At 41.1% G+C, this 22,763-nt stretch overlaps 1 protein-coding gene across 5 annotated transcripts in view; it reads left to right on the plus strand.

Annotated features, from left to right (window-relative positions):
- Palm2akap2 (PALM2 and AKAP2 fusion) overlaps positions 1 to 22,763 on the plus strand; it is a 396,491-nt gene that overhangs the window by 266,238 nt on the left and 107,490 nt on the right. For all 5 annotated transcript variants that reach the window (XM_090330411.1, XM_090330409.1, XM_090330410.1 and 2 more), the window contains one exon: positions 12,686 to 12,771. In XM_090330411.1, coding sequence (XP_090186537.1) covers positions 12,686 to 12,771 — 86 coding nt within the window. The remainder of the gene's footprint in view (positions 1 to 12,685; positions 12,772 to 22,763) is intronic.

Genomic DNA, 22,763 nt, shown 5'->3' on the forward strand with positions numbered 1-22,763 from the left:
CTTAAATCCAACCACTCACTGAGAAAAGAATCCCTTTGCAAGCTAGTCCCAGGACTGGTTGTAATTAGACCAGCTTTGTCATATGCTGTACAGTGGGGTCTGACCAACACCTGAGGAAGGAATCTGGGCACCATATGACTCTGGCATGAGCCAGAAAGTCAGAAGACTGCTCTTAACACAGAATATGCTATTAACATAATAAAGGGGAGCCAAAGACAACTACACCCCTCGAACTCCTATCCCCTTTCCCTGTTTCTGTCTCTCAAACTAAGCAGTTGTTCCCTCTGTCCTTTCTCCTTCCTCTCAGCTTCTTCCTTCCTATTTACTTTGACAAGTTTGTATTACAAAAGCCTAGCTACTCTGCTGGCAAAGCCTCAACTCTTTTTTTTAAAGAGCCTGGAAGGGAGAGAAACGGAACCAGACACAGCTGAGTTCTTAAAGCCGTGGAGGGGAGGAAGTCACATTCATAATTTTTCCCTATCATTTATCAGATCGCTAGTGTAGCTCCTGTCACTGTGAGTAGTGGATGCTTTAAAATGTCGCATGTGTATCTAGGAAGGAGATAAATGAATGCGCACATGGTAGTGAAGGAAGACTTGGGGATGTAAATACTCAGCTGCTAAAAGACGAATCATCCAAAGTCTTGTCTGACAGTGTCTGTGTTTTAGCTCTAGCTTCTGCAGAGAGCTAAACCTGATTCCCAAAATGATCTTCTGCCCTTAGTACATTCAACCTCATGGCAGCTCAGACTCAAACCCTATGAACACATCATTCCTGTCCACTGACCATGCAGTCTGCTAAGAGCAGGCAGCATCCCTGCCATGGGCTACTTCCCAGTCCTCTCCATCAGCGGTCCTGAACCTCTAGATGTTTGGCCCTCTGTCATCTGTGCCCAGACTTTGTAAGCTGGCCCTCAGTGTCTCCTGGTGGTACCCTTTCTTCAGGCCTCCTTCATTCCTTGACCCTGGTGGGAGTCTCGGATCTGGAGCTGTCACAGCCCTAGTTCTGTGAAGTTGCCTTCTGCCCACCAGCAATGATGGTCAGGAGCCATCCCTTGTTATGCCTGGACCTAGTGGTATCCAACTATGTTCATGTGCTACCACTGCCATGACAACCTATCACAGTGTGGCTACAAGCTGTATGACTTCTGGATTACAGTCTGACTCCTCTGAACTTTCCACAAGATTCTTTTCTACATGTGTATACTAGATGTAGGTGTGTTTTCTGAGTGCTGGGGTGGTGTCAGTAGTCACCACTACAGTATCTCTGACTTTAAAACAGGAAAGGAAGCTCTGGCAGGACACCCAGAACTTGGGGCGGAAGTGTGACATCCCAGCCACCCATTCTGGGAAGTTTGCACAGGGAGGAAGGGGAAGGACAGAGCAGTGCTGGAAACAGGTTGCCTAGGGAGAAATCTGCTTCTAACCAGGTCTGCCAGCTCCCTCCCTGTAGGCCAGGACCACGTCTTTCCATCTGGGCCTCCCAGATGTCTATTGCACAACAAAACACAAGACACATGGTTGAGGTGGAGAGGGGTGCTCCACAGCTCCATTTCTGGAAGTTAGACCTGAGTTACAGGACTTAAGATACCAGAACACATGTACTTGTGTGGGAATGGAGTAGAGGGTTGGGTAGGAAAGGCCTTCAGAGCCCAGCTTCTTACTTGACTGCAAGGGCTCTGTTGTCCATTGTACCTCTTTTGTCCATTGAGCAAAAGTCAAGGCACTCCAGCTGGATCACCGACCTTTCCAAGAGTCCAGATCCCTGTGAATACTCCAGGCACCAACTGCCTTACAGCTTTCATGGCTTATTGGTATGCATCTTCTCTAGATCTAAGACAGTGGCTTGGAGTTGTGTTTTATGTTATATCTTATTTTTAAGGACTAAATAGCTATTATTGTTCCAGCCTAGTAAAACCAGGTTGGCAAAGGTAGCAACTAGAGTAGGTGGAAGAGAGTGAGAGAGAGAGAGAGAGAGAGAGAGAGAGAGAGAGAGAGAGAGAGAGAGAGAGAGAGAGGGAGGGAGAGAGAGACAGAGAGAGAGACAGAGAGAGAGAGACAGAGAGAGAGACAGAGAGAGAGAGAGAGACAGAGAGACAGAAAGAGAGAGACACTTTATTGGAACCATTGACTAGTAAAAAGTTGCAAAAGAATTTTCAAGAAAATATTTGTGTGCTTTGCGTGTGTGTGTGTGTGTGTGTGTGTGTGTGTGTGTGTGCATGCTGGTCCTGAAGCTTGAAATTAAATTCTGTGTGCTGTCTGTGAACTTCTTTTGCTCAAGGATAGCACTTTACTACTTGAGTCACAGTTCTATTTCTGTCTTTTTCTGAGTTGTTTATTGGAGATAGGAGTCTCATTTTCCTGCTTCAGCTGGCTTTAAACAAATGATCCTCAGATCTCAGCCTCCTGAGTAGCTAGGATGGCAGGTATGCACCACCAGCACTTGGCTTAAAAAATCAGATTTTAAGTTACTGATTTTGTCACAACTGAGCCAGGTCCCTGTTCAGGAACAGTCCTTTAGTTTGCAATAAGTAGCCTAAAAGTTACCTTGAAATGTTTTAATTTATAAAGAGAGGCTCAAACTAGCCCAAAACAAACCAGTTTGAAATTTTCTTTGGGCCACAAAAATCATAGAACTCTCATTTGAATAACACCAGAATCTTTTCCTGCTCCCTTGATCAAGGCCTTACTGAGGAATATTTTTGTGTATTCCTCCCCATTTTAATGCTTAACAAAGTAACTTAACTGTGTGCTTGTTTTTCTGTCTTTTACCACTAACGTGTCAGTCACACTAGTGGATTTTTTGGTTTTATTTAATGCATTTATCAAATTCTTTGCAATGAGTAGTTGTTCACCTGGGCACTAGTGGCTCATGCCTGTAATCCTTGCTACGAAGAGGCTGAGATCTGAGGATCATGGTTTGAAGCCAGTCAGTGCATGAGAAAGTCCTTGAGACTCTTATCTCCAAGTAACCACCAGAAAACTGGAAGTAGCACTGTGGCTCAAGTGGTAGAGTGCTAGCTTTGAACTAAAGAGCTCAGGGATAATGCCCAGGCCCAGAATTCAAGCTCCATGGCCTACCAAAAAAAAAAGAGTAGTTGTACTCTTTTTATAATACTAATATAATTCTTTAAGCAAAAATCCTTTATTTAACCTAGATGTTGACTCCTATGTTAACTTGAATGAGAACCTCAGCTAAGAAAGCTCTTTGCCTATTTTTCGATCTATTTTCAAGCTTCCTTTCCTCCTGTAAAAATAAAGCTATAGTGGACAATAGTCAGGCAAATAGCCTATGAGTTCAGAGTGCTTGACTTTAAATACTGGTTCCCTCTCTTGAAAGCTCAGCTACAGGCCGGGAGTTTGGCCTAGTGGTTAAAGTGCTTGCCTAGCATGCATGAAGACCCGGGTTCGATTCCTCGGTACCACATACGTAGAAAAAAAGCCGGAAGTGGTGCTGAGGCTCAAGTGTAGAGCTCTAGCCTTGAGAAAGTCCAAGGACAGTGCTCAGGCCCTGAGCTCAAGCCCAGGACTGGCAAAAAAAAAAAAAAAAGAAAGCTCAGCTACATTTTCAGAACGCAGTGAGGTGAAGAAGACATGGGGTCACACTACATTGGTCTTGTTTGGGGGACATGGTTAATGTCCCTGAATATCCTCTCCTAGGTTCTCAGGCTCAAGGAAGTAGAAGACAGCAACAACAACTTTGGGAAAATCTCTTGTCATCCAAAAGTTGGACCTTTCTCTTTCCCAGTGAGCTCTCCTCAGAGAGATGAGCAGAGGGAGGAGGAAATGGGCCTGCCGTCATTGCTTCTAGAGGCTCCAGGGCCTGTCCCATGCAAGCGAGAGAAAGCAGGGCTGGGGTCCAAGATGAGCCACTACCTGGAGGAAAGTGGATTGGGGCAGGGTGATATCCTGTTGTATTTCTCCAAGCTCCAGGGCCGAGTTTCCCATCCAGAGGAAGCAGGCCCCATCAGCTTATCCTTGGGTGGAGTTTCCCAAAGGCAAGTGTTTAAAGGCAAATCATTGTTCTGAAGTTCCGCTAGGTTTTAGTAACCACCCTGTTGAGAACTCTTCCAAGAACAAAGTGAAAACCCAGTTAGTTTGAACCAAAGGCAACTAAAAGGAAGAGAGAAATTGGTCCGGTCTGAATTCTATAGAGACTTGAGTGCGAGGAAAGAGGTAATAGTGAGACACAGATCTCATCTCCATTCTTGTTCCTGTGATCAATAAAATGATTTCACGGTACACCAATCCTCTGTATGTACAGAGTTGATTGTAGTTTATGCCCCAGTAAGAAGCTTGGGGCAGGAGATATAAGGTATTCTTGTCTCTCTGTGAAACCCTGGATGCATTTGTACCTTGGAGGCTCAATTCTCTTGCTGAAACACAAAAGGCCAGGCTCTCACATTATCAGAAGATCTATGCTGTGTCTTGGTCAATGGGTTGATGAGGGGTAAGACAGGAGTATGAAGAAGAAAATAACCAGGATGGGTAGAAGATTAAAGTCTTCTGAGAAGGCTTCCGGAAAGTTCCAGTATACAAAAGCCATATACTCTTAACAACTGAGAGCCCTCCTCCATCTCCTCTTATTTTTTTTTTTTTTACAACCTCATCTCCATGAGTCATCATGGAGTACCTTTAGTCTCTAAATTGTTTATGGCTTTGAATTTCTTAAGACTATTCAGCCAGGCGCTGGTGGCGCTGTCATCTTAGCTATTCACAAGGCTGAGATCTGAGGATCAGGTTTTGAAACCAGACCAGGTGGAGAAAAAAAATCCATGAGACTGTTATCTCCGCTCTGCCAACAAAAAGCCAAAAGTAGAGGTGTGACTCAAGTGACAGAGCACCAGCCTTGAGCAAAGAAGCTAAGAGTGAGAGCCCCTGAGTTCAAACATTGGTTTGGCAGGCACACACGGATACACACACACACACACACACACACACACACGCACGCACGCACGCACGCACGCACGCACGCATGCAAGCATGCACGCGCTCCATGTCAGCTCCCTCCAGAGCATGACCTTGTAAGGTGGTGAGCATTGTGATGATGAAAGGTGATGGCAAGACCTGGAGGACACCTACTCCGGTGAGGATGTTGCTTAGGCCCCTTTGGGTCCTGTTCACCTTAGGAAATACTTAGTGACTCATTACTGTGACATGTGAGATGAATGCCACCATGCTGACTCAGAGAGGGAGTTGGGCCTAGGGGATGCGATTAGTGAACCAATAGCCCTATCTTTAAAACATTCAGGCTCTCATCACCTAACTTGGTTTGTATCTGTGACAACCTCTCCGTATGATTCCTGTGTCTGAGCCCCTTGCCTGGCCCTGGAGCTCAGGATCACCACAGTGTGCTGTTCCTTTGGCCCAGGAACTTTGTTTTTCTCCGTCTTCCCCTCCTCTCCTTCACATTCCTCCTCTTTCCTTTCAGCACTGTGAACTGCTCATTAAGCAGGCACTTGGTTGAGACTAGACTTGTGTCATGCTGGTGCCTGCCCACCTGTGCTTATCAGCTAGTGTCTAAGTGCCCACCAAGGCAATCTTGATTCAGCACACACTGTCAAATACCCTCCAGACTCTTCCTGCACAGGCCCTAGTGAGTGTCCCCACGGTGAGACTAATGGGTCCTCAGTGAGGGTGAGGGTAGACTGTCACTGTGCCCCAAGATACCACCATGTAGGCTCTGGACCTGGAAGGCTGAATCAGGTAATGGGGTCATGTATGGGTTTTAACTAAATTAATGGGGTAAGTAGGAACTGAAAAATGATTCTGCCTGACATTTCAATCCATGTGTGAGCCACCCTAGAGTTGCTTATGCGGTACGGTGGTCATCACCTCTCCCCATCGTTTTTTTCTCTTCCAGTCAGGACATGGGCATTGTCCCTAAGCTCTTTTGCTCAAGGTTGGCACTCTACTACTTTAAGCTCTACTTCTGGTTTTCTGGTGGTTAATTGGCAATAAGAGTCTCATAGATTTTCCTACCAGGGCTGGCTTTGAACCTCCTGAGTAGCTAAGGTTACAGGGATGAGCCACGAGCACCTGCCAGTCCTCTTCTTTCTTGCTGGCCAGCATTAGGCAGACCCTGCTTGAAACAAAACAAACAACAGAAGAAAAACATTCATGGCAAGCAAGAATGGGGAGAGTTCTCCTCTCTCTGTGACGTTTTCATAACACATGACACTGCTGTCACAACCATGGGACCACAGAGGAGAAAGTTAAGAGAACTACAGTAGTCAGCTGAGGCTGTTACCTGTCTAACTTGAGACTTGTTTCATGAATCATTTTTTAAAAATTTGGTTGGTTGGTTGGTTGTTTTTCTGACATTACTGGGGCATAAACTCACAGTCTGACTGTTGTCTCAGCTTTTTCACTCAAGGCCTGGCCTTCTACCACTCTGACATTTTTGGTGGTTAGTTGGGGATGTTTCACTGAGTTCCGTGCTTGATCTGGCTTTGAACCACAGTCCTCAGATCTTAACCTCCCGAGTTGCTAAGATTATAAGGGTGAGCTACCAGCATTAGGCTCTGGGGGTTTCAGTTCTATCCTAACCAGCACCAGAATGAAAGCACTCAGTACTTCTCTTGGAATATCTTCAGTTGCAACTTCACTACCGTGCTATATCCTGTCTCTTTTTGTTCAAATATGTGATAGGTACCTGTTTGCTGGTGGCTCACACCTGTAATCCTAGCTACTGAGAAGGCTGAGATCTGTGGTTCAGTGCTAGCCCCTGCAGGAAGGTTTGTAGGACTCTTATCTCCAGTTAAGACCATACTAAAAAATGAAGAGTAAGCTGTGGTTCAAGTGGTAGTTGTAGCCTTGAGCACAAAAGCTGAGTTCAAGACCAGAAAGAAGAGGAGGAAGAGGAGAAGTGGGGGAGAGAAAAGAGGAGGAGAAGGTAGAGTTAGCTAAATTTTCCTTGCTGTGCAGAGATGCAAGCTTACTCATTTCTGGGAGGAGAGTTTTTGTTTTTTGTTTTCCTGAAGGTTGGGTTTGATTTCTTACCCAATGAAAAAAAAGTAGTAGTATTGCTAGGAACTGTAGAAATAATATAATGTATTATTTTTCTTCTCAAAGAAGTCATAAAGAAGAACATGAGCGATGAGAGAAGGAAGACTATAAAAAGGGAAAGTAGTTTTTCCGAAAGTGTGTAGAAATTGTGTGTGTGTGTGTGTGTGTGCGTGCGTGTGTGTGTGTGTACACATGGGCATGAATATTTATGATAGAATTCCAAGTCTTAGATCAAATTCTTTCCCTGATAGAAAAAAGTATATTTATGTGTCTGCTAATAGAAATACGATACTCTGAGATGTTTATATTTTATAATTACTTACCTGAGCTGTTCAAAGATTTGTGCAATGGTTATAAAGCATAGCTCTTGCTAGGATGGAAATTCTTGAAAACTAAACCATGAAAGCAGCTGATGCAAGTCACTGGTAATCTTCTAAAATAGAAGTCACAAGGTGAATCCCACTGAACAGTGGCAAGAGGTCAAGATTACTTCTCACGTCATGACATGACGTCACTCCTCGCCTACTTGCAGACCTGGAGATCTGCTCCACACCAATGTATTATGTGATGGAATGATCTCAGGGTGGCCATGTGCACATGGAAAGTCCCTGTGTATGTGAAATCTGAGGAGGATATGATGATGAATCTAGGCAAGCATACTGCCGACCACAGGCCAATCTGGTTTCAGTGCCTGAGATAAAAACAAAACAAAACAAAACAACAATTCACACTTCTTTACGGTAGGATGGCTATCCTTATGAAAATGGCACTTCCCATTTCTTATAATCTTTTTTTTCTTATAATCTTTTTTGTTTGTTGGCTTGTTTATTTGTTTTGTGGTTCTACAAGTCAAACTCAGGACTTCATCACACTAAAGTAGCACTCTACCACCAACCTTTGAACCCAGCCCAGGATTAATAACATTTTTTAATGAAAATATCATGCCTGTTTTCTTTTACTCTGGCCAGAAAACAATAGACTCATTTGCATTGTGTCATTGGTTGCAGGCTAAAACCTTAAGAATACTAATATGTTTATGTCTCATACTTCAATTTGTGCTCATAGAGCATTTATGAAAGATAGTTGAATAAACAAAGGTAAGACCGTAGCAGAGAGAAAATACTTCCCAAAGGCCAGATGTTGGTGGCTTATACCTGTATTCCTAGCTACTGAGGAGGCTGAAATCTGAGGATCTCATCCTGGACAGGAACAATCCAACTTAAAACAAAAAAAATCTGGAAATGGACCTGGTGTTCCAAATGGCAAAACACTATCCTTGAGCACAAAAGCTCAACGCAGTACCCATGCTCTAGGTTCAACCCAAGGAATATTTTCCAAAGTAAAATAATACATATAGCTATATGTATTGTCCCTGGGCTATAGAGCTCAGGGACAATGCCCAGGCCCAGGGGTAGGGTGTTAGCCTTGAGCTGAAGAGCTGAGGGACAGTGCACAGGCTGAGTTCAAGCCCCATGCTACCACCCTACCCTTGAGCCAAACCCCACTTCCTGTTTTCTAAAGGTTAATTGGAGATAAGAGTCTCAGGTCCTTTTGTGCCTGGGCTGGCTTTGAACCTTGATCCTCAGATCTCAGCCTTCTGAGTAGCTAGGATTAGAGGGCTTCCTTGAACTTGGGTCCTGGGAGCTGTCACTGAGCTTTTGTGTTCAAGGCTAGTGCTTTACCACTTTGAACCACAGATGTACTTCCAGTTTTCTGGTGGTTAATTGGAGAAAAGAGTCTCATAGACTTTCCTGCTCAGGCTAGCTTTGAAGCGCAGTCCTCAGATCTCAGCCTCCTTAGTAGTTAGGATTATAGGTGTGAGCCACCAATAGCTGGCTGCAGATGAAAATGTTACTTTACAAAGAGTTATATTTTCAGTTTTAAAGTAGGTGACCCAGCTTAGTGCTAGTGATTCATACTAGTAATCCTAGCTATTAGGGATGCTGAGATCTAACATTCAAGGTTTAAAGGCAGATCAGGCAGAAGAGTTTCTGAGTTTTTTATCTCCAGTTAATCATCCCAAATCCAGAAATGGAACTGTAGCTCAAGGGAGTAGATTGTTAGCCTTGAGAGAAAAGCTAATGGACAAATCCCAGGCCCTAAGTTCAATCTCCAATATTGGCACACACACACACACACACACACACACACACACACACACACACACACACACAAACTAGGTGATCCAGCAGATATAATGTGATGTACCCATATCCCAGGTACCTGTGAGACTGAGGCAGGAAGATTATTTGAGTCTAAGAATGCAAAGCCAAATTGAGTAACAAAGCAACATAGGAGGGGGAAAAAAAGTCCTTGATCTAAAAGATTTTACTTCTAACTTTGCTTATATCTTGCTTTAGCTTCTATTAGCTATTGTCACAATAAAGTTTCTGTTTTATGTGAAACATTGGAAGTAGGGCTGGGGATTGACTGATCTAGACTTGGTTTGGTTCCAAGTCTGTTCCTCCAAGCATCTCCATCCTGGGATGTATCCCTCTCCCACCACAGTGGAGTGCAAGAGGACAGGCCTCAAATAAGCCCTTGTGAGCCTTTGCTTGTCCTTTCTCCTTACACCCCATTGGCCAAAGTAAACATCAGCAGGACAGAGGAGGAGCTTTCTCTCACAGTAAGAGAGGAGGGAAGTGAATGTGGGCAGAGCAGCAATGCAAACTATTACATCACATAATTGTCCACCACCCTGACATCTCTGTCTCTGTGAGTCAAATCTACCCACAGTAAAATAATTCAGATGTGACAATTAGTCGTGAAATGCAATGCATAGTGGGGAAATTATATAGAGAGAAGTAAAGATTGGTCTTTTTCCTGAGAAATTTTCATCAGATAAAACTAAGTGTTGTAGATATAGCTCAGTGGTTAAGCATTTGCCTGTCCTGTATAAAGCTGTGATTTTGTTTTATTTTGTCTGTGTGCCAGTACTGGGACTTGAACTCTGGGTCTGAGCACTGTCCCTGAGCTTTTTGCTCACTACTGGTGCTCTAGAACTTAAGCCATACCTCACTTCTGACTTTTGGTGATTCATTGGAGATATGAATCTTACAGACTTTCTTACCCAGGCTGCCTTCAACATGATTTTCAGATCTTAGCCTTCTGAGTAGCTTACCAGTATAGGCGTGAGCCTCCAGGACCTAGCAAGGATTTCCAGCTCTTAAAAAACAAATAGCAAAAAGGAATTGCAGACATGTCACCAAACTCTTCTGACCCAATTTCAGCAAAACAGTAAGGCACAACAGTTATTGTATTTTGAAATGAATTATAGCCCATGGATCTTGAGTAATCCATTATTCATATAGACTTACAATGAGGCTCTTAGGAATCTATATAATATAAAATAAGGGAATGTGAGCAATACTAAAGTATTAAAAATGTATTTCATTTCCTATTCATTTATGTAAGATATCAAGTAAACCCCAGTGATATTTCATGTTTTACTGTCTGGTCATTCAGTTGATCCTTGCTAGAAATGTTGGATACAGTAATCTTACACACCTCTAGTTTCTCTATTTATTTATTCATTTTACGAAGCACAGGGTCTCACACATGCTATATATGAGCTTTACCACTAAGCTATAACTCCAGTTCTTCAATTGTTTGATTTAGTATAGAGATTGGAAAATATGCCTCATGGAATAAATATGGGCCACTGTTTATTTTAAGAAAGTCTTTTTGGAACCTAGCTATGCCCATTTGTTTATATTTTGTCTAGCAGCTGCTTTCACTCTATAGTGGCAACTTAAGAAATTACAACAGAGAAGATAGTACTGAAGCCTAAAATATTTACTATGTGGCCACCAGCAAAGTTTGCCAATCATGAATTAACGTGATATGAGACTGTTCAGATCTTTAAATTGGACTAATTGGAATGAATATTGTACTTGAGTTGCCTTAAGGAAAATTGCTTATTAAGGAAATTAATTATGTAAACAAATATGACAAATTATTTTAACTTCTTGAAGAAACCTTTTGACAGCTTGGGTTAGGAACACTCATTTCCCAAACAGGAAATTATTATACCAATTAAATAAATACACACACACATATATATGTATATAAATTAAGAAAGTTTGTGTGGACTTGGCATGCAGCTCAGTGGTAGAGTATTTGCCTAGCATGTGAGAGCCTTTGGAGTGGATCTTTAGCACAAGAAAGGGAGAAAGAGGAAGGAGGGAAGGAAGGGAGGAAGGGAGGAAAGAAGGAAGGAAGGAAAGAAGGAAGGAAGGAAGGAAGGAAAGAAGGAAGGAAGGAAGGAAGGAAGGAAGGAAGGAAGGAAGGAAGGAAGGAAGGGAGAGAGAGAGAGAAAGAGAGAGAGAGAGAGAACGAACCACATGTTGGTGGCTCATGCCTATAAGCCGAGCTATTTAAAAAGGATGACCCCTGAAGAATTTTGGTTCAAAATCAGCTTAAGAAGAATAATGCAGGCCGGGAGTTTGGCCTAGTGGTTAAAGTGCTTGTCTAGCATGCATGAAAACCCGGGTTTGATTCCTCCGTACCACATATAGAAAAAAAGCCGGAAGTGGTGCTGAGGCTCAAGTGGTAGAGCTCTAGCCTTGAGAAAGTCCAAGTCCAAGGACGGTGCTCAGGCCCTGAGCTCAAGCACAGGACTGGCAAAAAAAAAAAAAAGAATCCACAATATTGCACCCGCAATGAAACTGACTGGAGGTGTGGTTCAACTGGTTGAGCACCATCCATGAGTAAAAAAGCCAAGCAAGAACAAAGGCCCTGAATTCAAGCCTCAGTACCAACACCCCACACACACACAAAATAATACTCCATTATTTCCAGTGTGTATATTAAATAAAAAAGAAAAAAATTGAATAATCTAGAATTAGAATCATTTGCTTTCGTGGGGTTGAAAAGTTTTTTTTAATATGTAGTTAATAAGTAGTTGTACAAAGAGTTACATTTCTATAAAATCAGGTTATTAATGCAATGCATCTTAATGTCACTTCCTCCATCATTCTCTCCCATTTCCCCCCTCCCATGCCTACCCTCAAGATACATACATAGTTCAATATATACATAGTGCACATTAAATGTAATGACTGCATTTGTGCCCCCTTCCTCCCCCCATTCAGGTTTCTCCCCACTGTACCTGCTATCTAACCATGTTTCTACTTCCTAGTATTTATTTTGTTTTATTGAAACATATTCTCCTCTCGTCTCCCTAGGTAAGCCAGGATAACCTTGAATTAAAGATTTTCATTCCTTGATCTCTCAAAGTGCTGGGAGTAAAGGCATGTACTACCATACCAGTACTGAATTTTTTCTGCTGTGTACTGAGTTCAATATTACATATTTCTTTGTTGTGGATTCATTTTAAGCCTCAAATGAAACCTCAGTATAAACCTCCATGCTGGAGGAATCCGTTCCAGCCCCTTTTCTAATCTGGGTTTGGAATGGAATGCTCAGTAAGATAAATGATGGATTCTATAATGAGATTAGATCAAAAAAAAAAAAAAAAAAAAAAGGAAGAGTTAACTGGCCATAACCCAGACAGCAAACTATCCTAGTAAACATCTACTGGCAGATAAATTTGGAGCCATGGGTCATCATGGGTTTCTTTACAAATCAGGTGAATTTGTAATCCATCAAATGACAGCTTCATTTGTGTCATCTGTATCAGTTTGGCTCAAATGGATGTTGTTATTGTTTTTCTCCAGGAACTGGGTGGGACAGTATGCTGCTGAAGGCGGAGGAGGCAACCCTGGGAGCTGCAGAAACATCCCGCCCAGACATGACTACCGAGGTAAGGCACAGGCCGATTCTCCCAGTGCCCCTCCCGTGCACCTCCAGAGCAAAAGGAGCTTCTCTAGTACTGGCCCTCCATTTTCTTGAGTTTCTCTCTTCACTGATGTCTTGGTAGCAAACCAGATTTTCTGAAATCTGGGAGTAGACTTAGAAGTCATTTGAAAACCAGAATGTAAGAGCGGCTTTCCAAAGAGCTCTTGTGGTAGGGTTTTCAGCGAACATCGACGTGTAGGCTATTGGCAAGTGGTAACCACCATGGGGTCAGTGAAACAAGTGCAGAATTTCTGAGCTAAGAAATCAGGGCCCACTGTGCATTGTGAAGAAGGGTCAGAGACACATCAAGTGGCTTTGATCTGGACTCAAGATTTCCAGTGATATCAGCGGGAAGGAAGCACATGGCCCACTCCAGCCAGCACGCGAATGGCCAATGGTTTGCAAAATGAGTCATTGAGAAAGCAACTAAATTACCCCTGTTCAAATTAAATGCATGAAATTTGTAATCATTGCCTAGATTAAGGAATGTATAATGAACATTATTAGAACATTATTAGACTCAACTACTTCAATTCTGCTACTGGATTAGACACAAAAGATTTGTTCTCCTTTCTTGGAATTTTACTGTTTTAGTTAACAAAGACTGGGGGGGGTGGGAGGGTTTTCTCACATTTTTTCTTGAATGACTAGAATTTGAATGCATGCCACTATTCAGTGTTGCTTTGGAGAAAAGAAATTGTTCCTTTTTAGATGGAGATTTTACTGGAGATATTTCATACCCAGATTTATTAGAAGTTACATAAAATATTATATCAGATTATTTGATTCAAGTCTTTCTTATAATGTGAAAGATGAATGTATTTGAGCTATGTTATAACAAATAAAGGCAGCAAGAGTTACCATAGTGACATTGAATGAAAAATGGGATAGTAGAAGAATGGTCAAAAAGTCAAGGAATCTAAATAACTGTCCAAAGCTTTCTGCAAAGTCATTTACCTGTAATTTTGGTTAGCAGAATTTAGAGACAGTAATAGAAACCACAATGAGGGGCTGATGTTATGTTGGCTATATAGCAAGGACAAAGTCTAGGTCATGTCGGACAGAAGGGATGAGGCCAAAAGTAAAATCTGAACATTGCTATTTTCAGAATTGGTTTTTGAAATAAGTTGCTATAGCTACAGGGTATAGATGGGCAAATAAGTGACTATAAAAGATTATAGTTACCTTTTGCTTATTTTAAAACTTAAAAACAATTGTGTGTGTGTGTGTGTGTATGTGTGTGCATGTGCGTACTCGTGCACGTACACATGTATGTGCTTGTGCTGGTCCTAGGGCTTAAACTCAGGGCTTGGGCACCATCTCTGAACATTTTTGCTCAATGCTAGAGTTCTGTCATTTGAACTTCAGCTCCACTTTTGGTGGTTAATTGGTAATAAGAGGCGAATGGACTTTCAGATCTCAGCTTACTGAGTAGCTAGGATTGCAGGCACCAGCCACTAGCTCCTGACTCAATTCTTCTTCATGAACTTGTACAAAGAAGAGGTTTTCTTGGGCTTGGAGTTTGGCCTAGTGGTAGAGTGCTTGCCTTGCATGCATGAAGACCTGGGTTCAATTCCTTGGTACCACATACATAGGAACAAAATAGAAGTGGTGCTGTGGCTCAAGTGGCAGAGTACTAGCCTTGAGAAAGCCCAAGGACAGTGCTCAGGCCGAGTACAAAAGAAAAAAGAAAGAAATGAAAAGATTTTCTTATAGTACTTGTTACATGTGTGAAATGTGACTTCACTGTGTTCATAAAAGCAAATGGAATATTCTAACGAAAACAAATCTTGTCTAAGTCCCATTTTTAGGGTCACTCCTTAAACTGTCTATTCATTTTTAGACTCAAATACACCTAGAACCAATTGAGATTGTCCCTAAGTTTATAGAGACTAAGGATCATGCCTTTTCTTTTTTTCCTTCGTCCTTCCTTCCCTCCCTCCCTATTTCGCTCCTCCCTGCCTTCCTTCCTTCCTTCCTTCCTTCATTTCTTTCTTTTTGTGCCAATATTGGGGCTTGAACTCAGGACCTAGGCATTGTCCCTTAGCTTTAGTACTCAAGGCTAGCACTCTACCACTTGAGCCACAGCCCCACTCCTGGTTTTCTAGTGGTTAATTGGAGATAAGAGTATCAGGTCCATTTGTGCCCATGCTGGCTTTGAAGAGCAAACCTCAGATCTCAGCCTCCTGAGTAGCTATGATTACAGGCGTGAAAACCATGCCCAGCTTCCTGTTATTCTTTAGCATTCCCAATAGTATTACTTTTATTTTTTAACTGTTGTATTTATGTTTTAAGACAAAAGAAACACAATGCAATTAGATTAGGGATTCACTAGATTTCAAACCACTCATCTTAATTCACAACATTATTCAATTTATGGAAGATGTAACACAAAGGGCAGAGCATTTTACCTACAAATTCAGTATAAACCATAATTTATCACAATTCATTTAGGGAATGCTATTAATCAATAGAATCTAGAAAGTCCTTAAGAAATTAAGCTAATACTTGCTTAGTACAGGCTTATAAATTCTACATATATTATCACACAATTATTTATCCATAATGTAAAGAAATAGAACATAGTATGGAAGTAGATTAAAAATTGGTCATTCAGGGGCCAGGAGTTTGACCTAATGGTAGAGTGCTTGCTTAGCATGCACGAAGGAAGACCCAGGTTCAATTCCTGGGTACATAGGAAAAAGCTAAAAGTGGTGCTGTGGCCCAACTAATAGAGCTATAGCCTTGAGAAAACCCAAGGACAGTGCTTAGGCCCTGAGCCCAAGCCCAGGAGTGGCCAAAAAAAAAGAAATAATAGTCATTCAAAACATAAAAATCAGCTGGGCACTAGCTGTAATCCTAGCTACTCAGGAAGCTGAGATCTCAGGATTACAATTGGAAGCCAGCCAAGACAGGAAAGTCTATGACGTTCTTGTCTCCAATTAATTGCCAGAAAACCAGAAGTGGAGCTGTGGCTCAAGTAGAGTGCTGGCCTTGAGCAGAAAAGCTCAAGGACAGCACACATATGCAGATGTACACATAATGTAAAAATTGGTAAAAGAAAATTTTTACTTACTTTGCTATTTTAGACCAAATTTGGTCCATTTGGAATATCTGTTTTGACAGTCAGTAGAATTCATTACTTAGTAAAAAAAAATAACACAACATTTATACATAGACAAATTTAATTTTATTAGTAAATGCTGCTTTTTTTTTAAGATTTCTCATATGGCACTGGTGGTTCATATTTAGTGATTGGGGACATGGAGAATGACTTATGCTCTCTCCAAGGCCAGCCTAGGGAAAAATGTTACAGAAATCTCATCTTAAACAATAAAAACCTGAACATGGTACTGTATGCCTATCATTACATTTCTGTGGGTAGATGGGCTAATCAGAGTCCAGGCAGAACCTAGGCAAAAATGTTAGACACTATTCAAGAACTAACTAAAGCAAAAGAGAATGGAGGCATGACTCGGGTGATAGAGAAATAACAATCTTCTGTACTCATTCTGTAATGATCCAGTTACTCTTTTGTTTATGACTCTTAACTTTCACAAAATTTAATGGGTTTCATTATGACATTTTCATACATGCATAGAATATACTTCAGCCATAATCACCCCCAGGTCACCCTCAATGTCCTTCCCCTTTTCACATTCATGTCCTCTTTCTCTCTTTTTCTTCATCTAGATTTCAATTATGAGAGAAATGTACAATAATTGTCTTTCTGAGCCTGGCTGAAGATGTATTAAGATGATTGTGTGATCTTTGTTCCTGATTCTGCTTATGTATTATATTCATTTCCTGGTTTGTATATATTGAACCATCCTAACATCCATAGAATGAAACCAACTTGGTTATAACATAGAATCGTTTTAGTGTATTGTTGAAGTATTATTTTCTAGAGGATATTTGTATCTATGCACATCAGGGAAATTTGTCTATGATTTTGTTATTGTTGTTGTTGTGTCCTTAACCCAACCCAATTTGGGTATCAAGGCAATAATACTGACTTCATAGAAGAGTTTGTGATCTTTTGCTTTCTATTTTATGGAGTAATTTGAAGTTTGGGAAGCATTGGTGTTAGTTCTTTAAAGGTCTGGTAGAATTCAGCAGTGAATCTGTTTGGTTCTATATCAGTTACTTTTTTTTTTTTTTGTCAGTAGAATTGAACTCAGGGCCTGGGCTCTTCTTCTCAAGACTAGTGCTCCACTACCTTGAACCATGGCTCCATTTCTGGTTTTCTGGTGATTAACTAGACATGACAATCTCATGGACTTTCCTGTCTGGGCTGGTTTCAAACCATGATTTTCAGATCTCAGCCAGGAGTAGCTAGGATTTCAGGTGTGAGCCACCAGCACCTAGCCGGTTACACTTAATGAAGAAAAAGGTATTTAGGTGAACTCTTATTGAGAAGTTCTCGCTGTAGCATTGCTAGAAAGTAAATTTTTATTACAAAAACTGTCCTTTTTTGACAAATTAATGGGAATTGGCGGGCCCTTTTACTGTCAACACATGCTCCTGTTTAGGGAAATTCACTTCCATTTAGACTGGCCCTTTTGACCCACTGCATATGGGAGCTGAAGAGATTCAGTCTGGCCTGAAAGAACACAGAAAAGCACTGTCAAACACACCTCAACATCTTCCTATTGGTGTACCTTAAATTCTCCTCTTACTAAAAGGTATTTTTGGTTTGCTTTTGTTTGTTGTTTCTTTGTTTTGTTTTGTTTTGCTTGCTTCAAGGCCATTTCTTATGTCTTATATGTCTTATGTCTTCCTATGTAAGATAAATTAATTTATTTTTTTATTTTAATTTTTTATAATTTTTTATTGTAATTAATAAAAGGGTTACATGATATTTGCCAGATAGAAGGTGCATTAATTCACATACATTGATACCCTTTCACATGTCTTGGTACCCATCACCCTCCCCCCCCCACCCACCCCCCAGATAAATTAATTTATTTTCCATCTCTTACCATGCAACTTAACCTCAAGGACAACATAAAGCTTCTCAAATGCCAGCATTGCTAAAATGTATCCAGTCCTTTGTTCTCTGTATATTAAGCCTAAAAACAAACAAAAAAAAAGAGTTTGCTAAGAGAAGCATAATGTACCCTAGTACAACTGAAATTCTTTCAGAAAGAACCCTTGTCTTCTTTGTGTGTGGTGTGGGTACTGGGACTGGGATTTGAACTCAGGACCAGTCGTGTTCTTTAGATTTTTCACTGAAGGCTGGTGCCCCACCATTTGAGCTATACCTTCATGTTCAGCTTTTTGGTGGCTAGTTGAAGATAAGAATCTTACCCACTTTCTTGCCTCTGCTACCATTGAACCACTATCCTCAGATCTCAGCCTTTTGGATAGCTTTCATTACAGACATGAGCCTTTGTGTTCTTATTTACAGGTACAGGATTTTCTGTAGCAAAGAAAAAAGAAAGGGAGGTAAAGGGAAGGGAAGGGAAGTGAAGGGAAGGGAAAGGAAGGGAAGGGGAGACCAAATTAAAGATTTGGATGGTAAAACCACTTGTAAAGAATTCCTTTCCTAGTCAAAGCTTTAGGAAAGCCACAAAAGAAAAGAGAAAAGGATGCTGCTTTTTTTTATTATTTTATTTTTTCCATAAAAGTCCTGGCTGAGAAAGAGGCAGATGTTCTCCATTATAAAAAGGGAAATGCATTGAGGGCTAGTGATGAATAGAGGCTACAGGTTACAGCTTTCTTTGGCTTTTGCTTTAAAAAGCTATTGGGTGAGAGCCTTTTGTTGACCTTTGTATTCACTGATGACGCATTGAGCAGGATTGTTGCAGGCAGGGGCTCAGGACAAAAAACACATTTGGGACCAGAAGTTCTGTCTACATTGTGTGCGTCTATAAAGATCACGCTAAATTTGCTTCCTCACTAAAGGAGATTTTTTGTCTGTGATTCTTTTTTGTAAGTCTTTGAATCTATTTAGAGTATAGATCTTAGAGGGCTTGGCAATGGCAGACAGGAGGCAGAACTGGGTTTTATGGGTCAATCCACTGTGTTGGGTTTTTTTTTCAAAGCACACAAATTCATTTTTAGTTGGGCATGGTCATATATTCATGTAATATGAATATATGAACTTTGAGGCCAGCTCGGGCTACCTTGTAAGCCCCTGTCTCAAAAATAAAACAAAACATAGTTCAGAAGTAGAGTTGTGGCAATGGAATTCTATGCTGCTGTCAGAAAGGACTACATTGCCCCATTTGTAAGGAAATGGAAAGACTTAGAAAAAGTCATAGTAAATGAAGTAAGCCAGACTCAAAGGAACATAGGCTCAATGATTTCCCTTATCTGTCATAATCAGTAAAAACCTTGGGCTCTCCTAGCAGAGATTTACAATAGAACAAAACCTAGATATATAAGGCCATATAGTATGATGCTAAATGAAAGGACCCTCAGGATATAGAAACAAAAGCCATATAATGAGTGATTGTTGTCCTTAATATACTATGTTATCTCTCATCTCTTTTGCTGTCCCTTGGCTATCTCATATTATTACAGTATTTCACCTTGTTATCTGATATATTGTATATATGCTTATTTGGTTATTTGAAATCGAATAGGGAAGGGGGGAAAACAGATGAGGGGGAGGGGGAGGGGAAGGAAATGGGGACCAAGACATGAGAAAGGGTATCAATGTATGTGAAGTAATGTACCTTCTATCTGGTGAATATAATGTAACCCTTCCATTAATTACAATAAAAAGTATATGGAAAAAAATTAAAAATTTAAAAAAAGAAATGGAGTTGTGGTTGTGGAGGTGCTGGGATTGGTTCAGAGCACCACAAAACAATCAAACAAAAAAGAACCGTACTTTTTTTTTTTTGTGGTCATGGGGCTTGATCTCCGCCTGGGTACTCTCCCTAAGCTCTTCAGCTCAAGGCTACCACCCTACCCTTGAGCCAAGCCCCACTTCTCATTTTCTAGAAGTTAAATGGAGATAAGAGTCTTAGGTTCTTTTGTGCCTGGGCTGGTTTGAACCTTTATCCTCAGATCTCAGCCTCCTGAGTAGCTAGAATTACAGATGTGAGCCACTGTGCCCAGCTAGAACCTTACATTTTTAAAGAAAAGGCTAGGAAAGGCTGTGTTGTAAACTATTGTAGTGTACTGACATTGATTATTCATTATGAACCATTTTTTTCTTTTTCTTTTTTTTTTTTTTTTTTGCCAGTCCTCGTGCTTGAACTCAGGGCCTGGGCACTGTCCCTGGGCTTCTTTTGCTCAAGGTTAGCACTCTACCATTTGAGCCACAGCACCACTTCTGGCTTTTTCTGTTTATGTGGCTCTGAGGAATCATGAATGCTAGGCAAACACTCTACCACTGAACCATATTTCCAGCCCTGGACCTACCTCTTATTGTCAAATAAGTGTAGTTATAACCACCTTCAGCTCTCACTTATCCGAATACAGATAGTGAATATTCCTGGCAAATGAAAGGTCCCAGGTGACATTTTATTTTCTCACCATGCCTGCTTGCTAGGTATAATAGCTGTGACCCTATATTCTAAACCTTTAAATATATCATCTCATGTAGTCCCCAAAACAACTTGCTAAACATGAACTGTTTTTAACCCCATTTTGCAGATGTGGGAATCTTGGCATTGTGAGTTAGGTCACTTATCCAAGGTTACAAAGCCAGCATATGATGGCACCAGATTTTGAACCCAAGTAGAAAGACACTTTAGACCAATGTGTTTGGACAGCAATGAAATATATTTTTATTAGCAAAAGCAGGAGATTGGTGAAAGTAGGCAGGAATTCCTTAGTCAGATAAAATACTAGAAATTAGGGGCTGGAGACTTAGCTTAATTGTGGGACATGTACTTTGGATGCCAGAGACCCTAGGTTCAATCCCCAGCATCAAAATGAAAATGAGCACACACACACACACACACACACACACACACACACACACACACACCTGGGAAAATACATAGTGGACACCCAGTTAAATTTGAATTTTATATAAGGAATTCAAAGAAAGTTCCAGTTTAATTGGGTGCTACTTGCTTTTATTTGTCCAGTTTAATAACCACCAGCCAGGAGGAGCATTGCAAGAAGGAAGTGGAGGTAGATGAGAAATACATTTTGACAGGGAAGGTAAAGGGTACCAAGACATGTGAAAGGGTATCAATGTATGTGAATTAATGCACCTTCTATATGGCAAATATCATGTAACCCTTTTATTAATTACAATAAAAAATATATATAAAAATACATTTTGAGCATCCTGCTGTGGTATTAATTGTGGGATTAGACTCTTTATCTTTCACAGATGACAATTATTGAAAGACGGTTGTGGGAGGACAAAATTTTGTAATGCTTAAAGGATATGTCAGCCATAGTTGTATTAATAGGCCTGTTTGGACAACTTGACCATCTTTGATTCTCTTAATTCCTTACAGAGTCACAAAACAACAAAATTTTGCTTGGGTGACATGGAGTGTCAGCCCTGGGGACATTATTTTTTCTGGGTTTTTTTGAGCCCACTATGGAGCATAGTTCAAAACAGCAGTCCCAGGGGCCTGAGTTTAGCCTAGTGTTAGAGTGTTTGCTTAGCATGCACAAAGACAGGGTTTGATTCCTTGATACCACATACATAGAAAAAAACCAGAAGTGGGCCGGGAGTTTGGCCTAGTGGTTAAAGTGCTTGCCTAGCATGCACGAAGACTCGGGTTCGATTCCTTGGTACCACATACATAGAAAAAAGCCGGAAGTGGTGCTGCGGCTCAAGTGGTAAAGCTCTAGCCTTGAGAAAGTCCAAGGACAGTGCTCAGGCCCTGAGCTCAAGCCCAGGACTGGCAAAAAAAAACAAAAAAACAAAAAAACAACCAGAAGTGGTGCTATGGCTCAAAGTGGTAGAGTGCTAGCCTTGAGAAAGCCCAAGGACAGTGCTCAGGCCCTAAGTTCAAGCCCCAGGACTGGCAAAAAAAAAAAAAAAAAGCAGTCCCCGGGAATTAAACATATTATAAGAAGCATTAGCCAGGCTCTGGTGGCTCATGCCTATAATCCTAGCTACTCACAAGGTTGGGCAGGAAAGTCTGTGAGACTCTCATATCCAGTTAGCCACCAGAAAACCAGAAGTGGAGGTGTGGCTCAAAGTGTGGAGTGCTAGCCTTGAATAAAAGAGCTTTGGGACAGAGCCTGAGCTCTGAGTTCAAGTCCCATGACCAGAAAAAAAAAAAGAAGAAGCTTTTAAACCAGACACATGTATTGTTATAACACTTACAATATATTGATAGCCACTGGGAGTGATTATATGTGCCAGCTACCCCAGCACTGTGAGGCTGAGGCAAGAGGATCACAAGCTGGCACTAGCCTGGAGCTACGTAACAAAATTCAGTCTGAAGAAAAAATATACACATATATGTATAACTATAATTAGATAGATAACATCACAATTGATGTTATATACTTCTTCTTAGAAACCAAAGCTTCCAGGGGCCGGGAGTTTGGCCTATTGGTAGAGTGCTTGCCTAGCGTGCACAAAGACCGGAGTTCAATTCTTCAGTATCACATACATAGAAAAAGCCAGAGATGATGCTGTGGCTCAAGTGGCAGACTACTAGAATTGAGAAAGCCCAAGGACAGTGCTCAGGCCCTGAGTTCAAGACCTAGGACTGGCAAAAAAAAAAAAAAGAAAGAAAGAGAGAAAGAAAAGAAAAGGAAAAAGAAAGAAAGAAAGAAAAAATCAAAGCTTCCAAAGTTATCCATGTCAAGTCTTGGTTTTCATCAGTTTCTCTGCAAAAAGAAACTCCACCCTGTTGGTTTATTCTTTTGTTTGTTTTTTGAACCCAAATCCCCTCTTCCTCAATCTTGGTGTATCATGGCTTTTCTGAAGCCTGTTCTAGAATCTTTGTTTTACGGGAGCCATCAGTTTTAGTCTCAGAAAGAGTCATCATCCCAATTTTGCAAATGTTGATGAAACAT

The sequence above is a fragment of the Megascapheus bottae genome, chromosome 3 (assembly GCF_031878675.1).
Source record: "Megascapheus bottae isolate mThoBot1 chromosome 3, mThoBot2.hap1, whole genome shotgun sequence".
NCBI classification, from domain to species: Eukaryota; Metazoa; Chordata; class Mammalia; order Rodentia; family Geomyidae; genus Megascapheus; species Megascapheus bottae.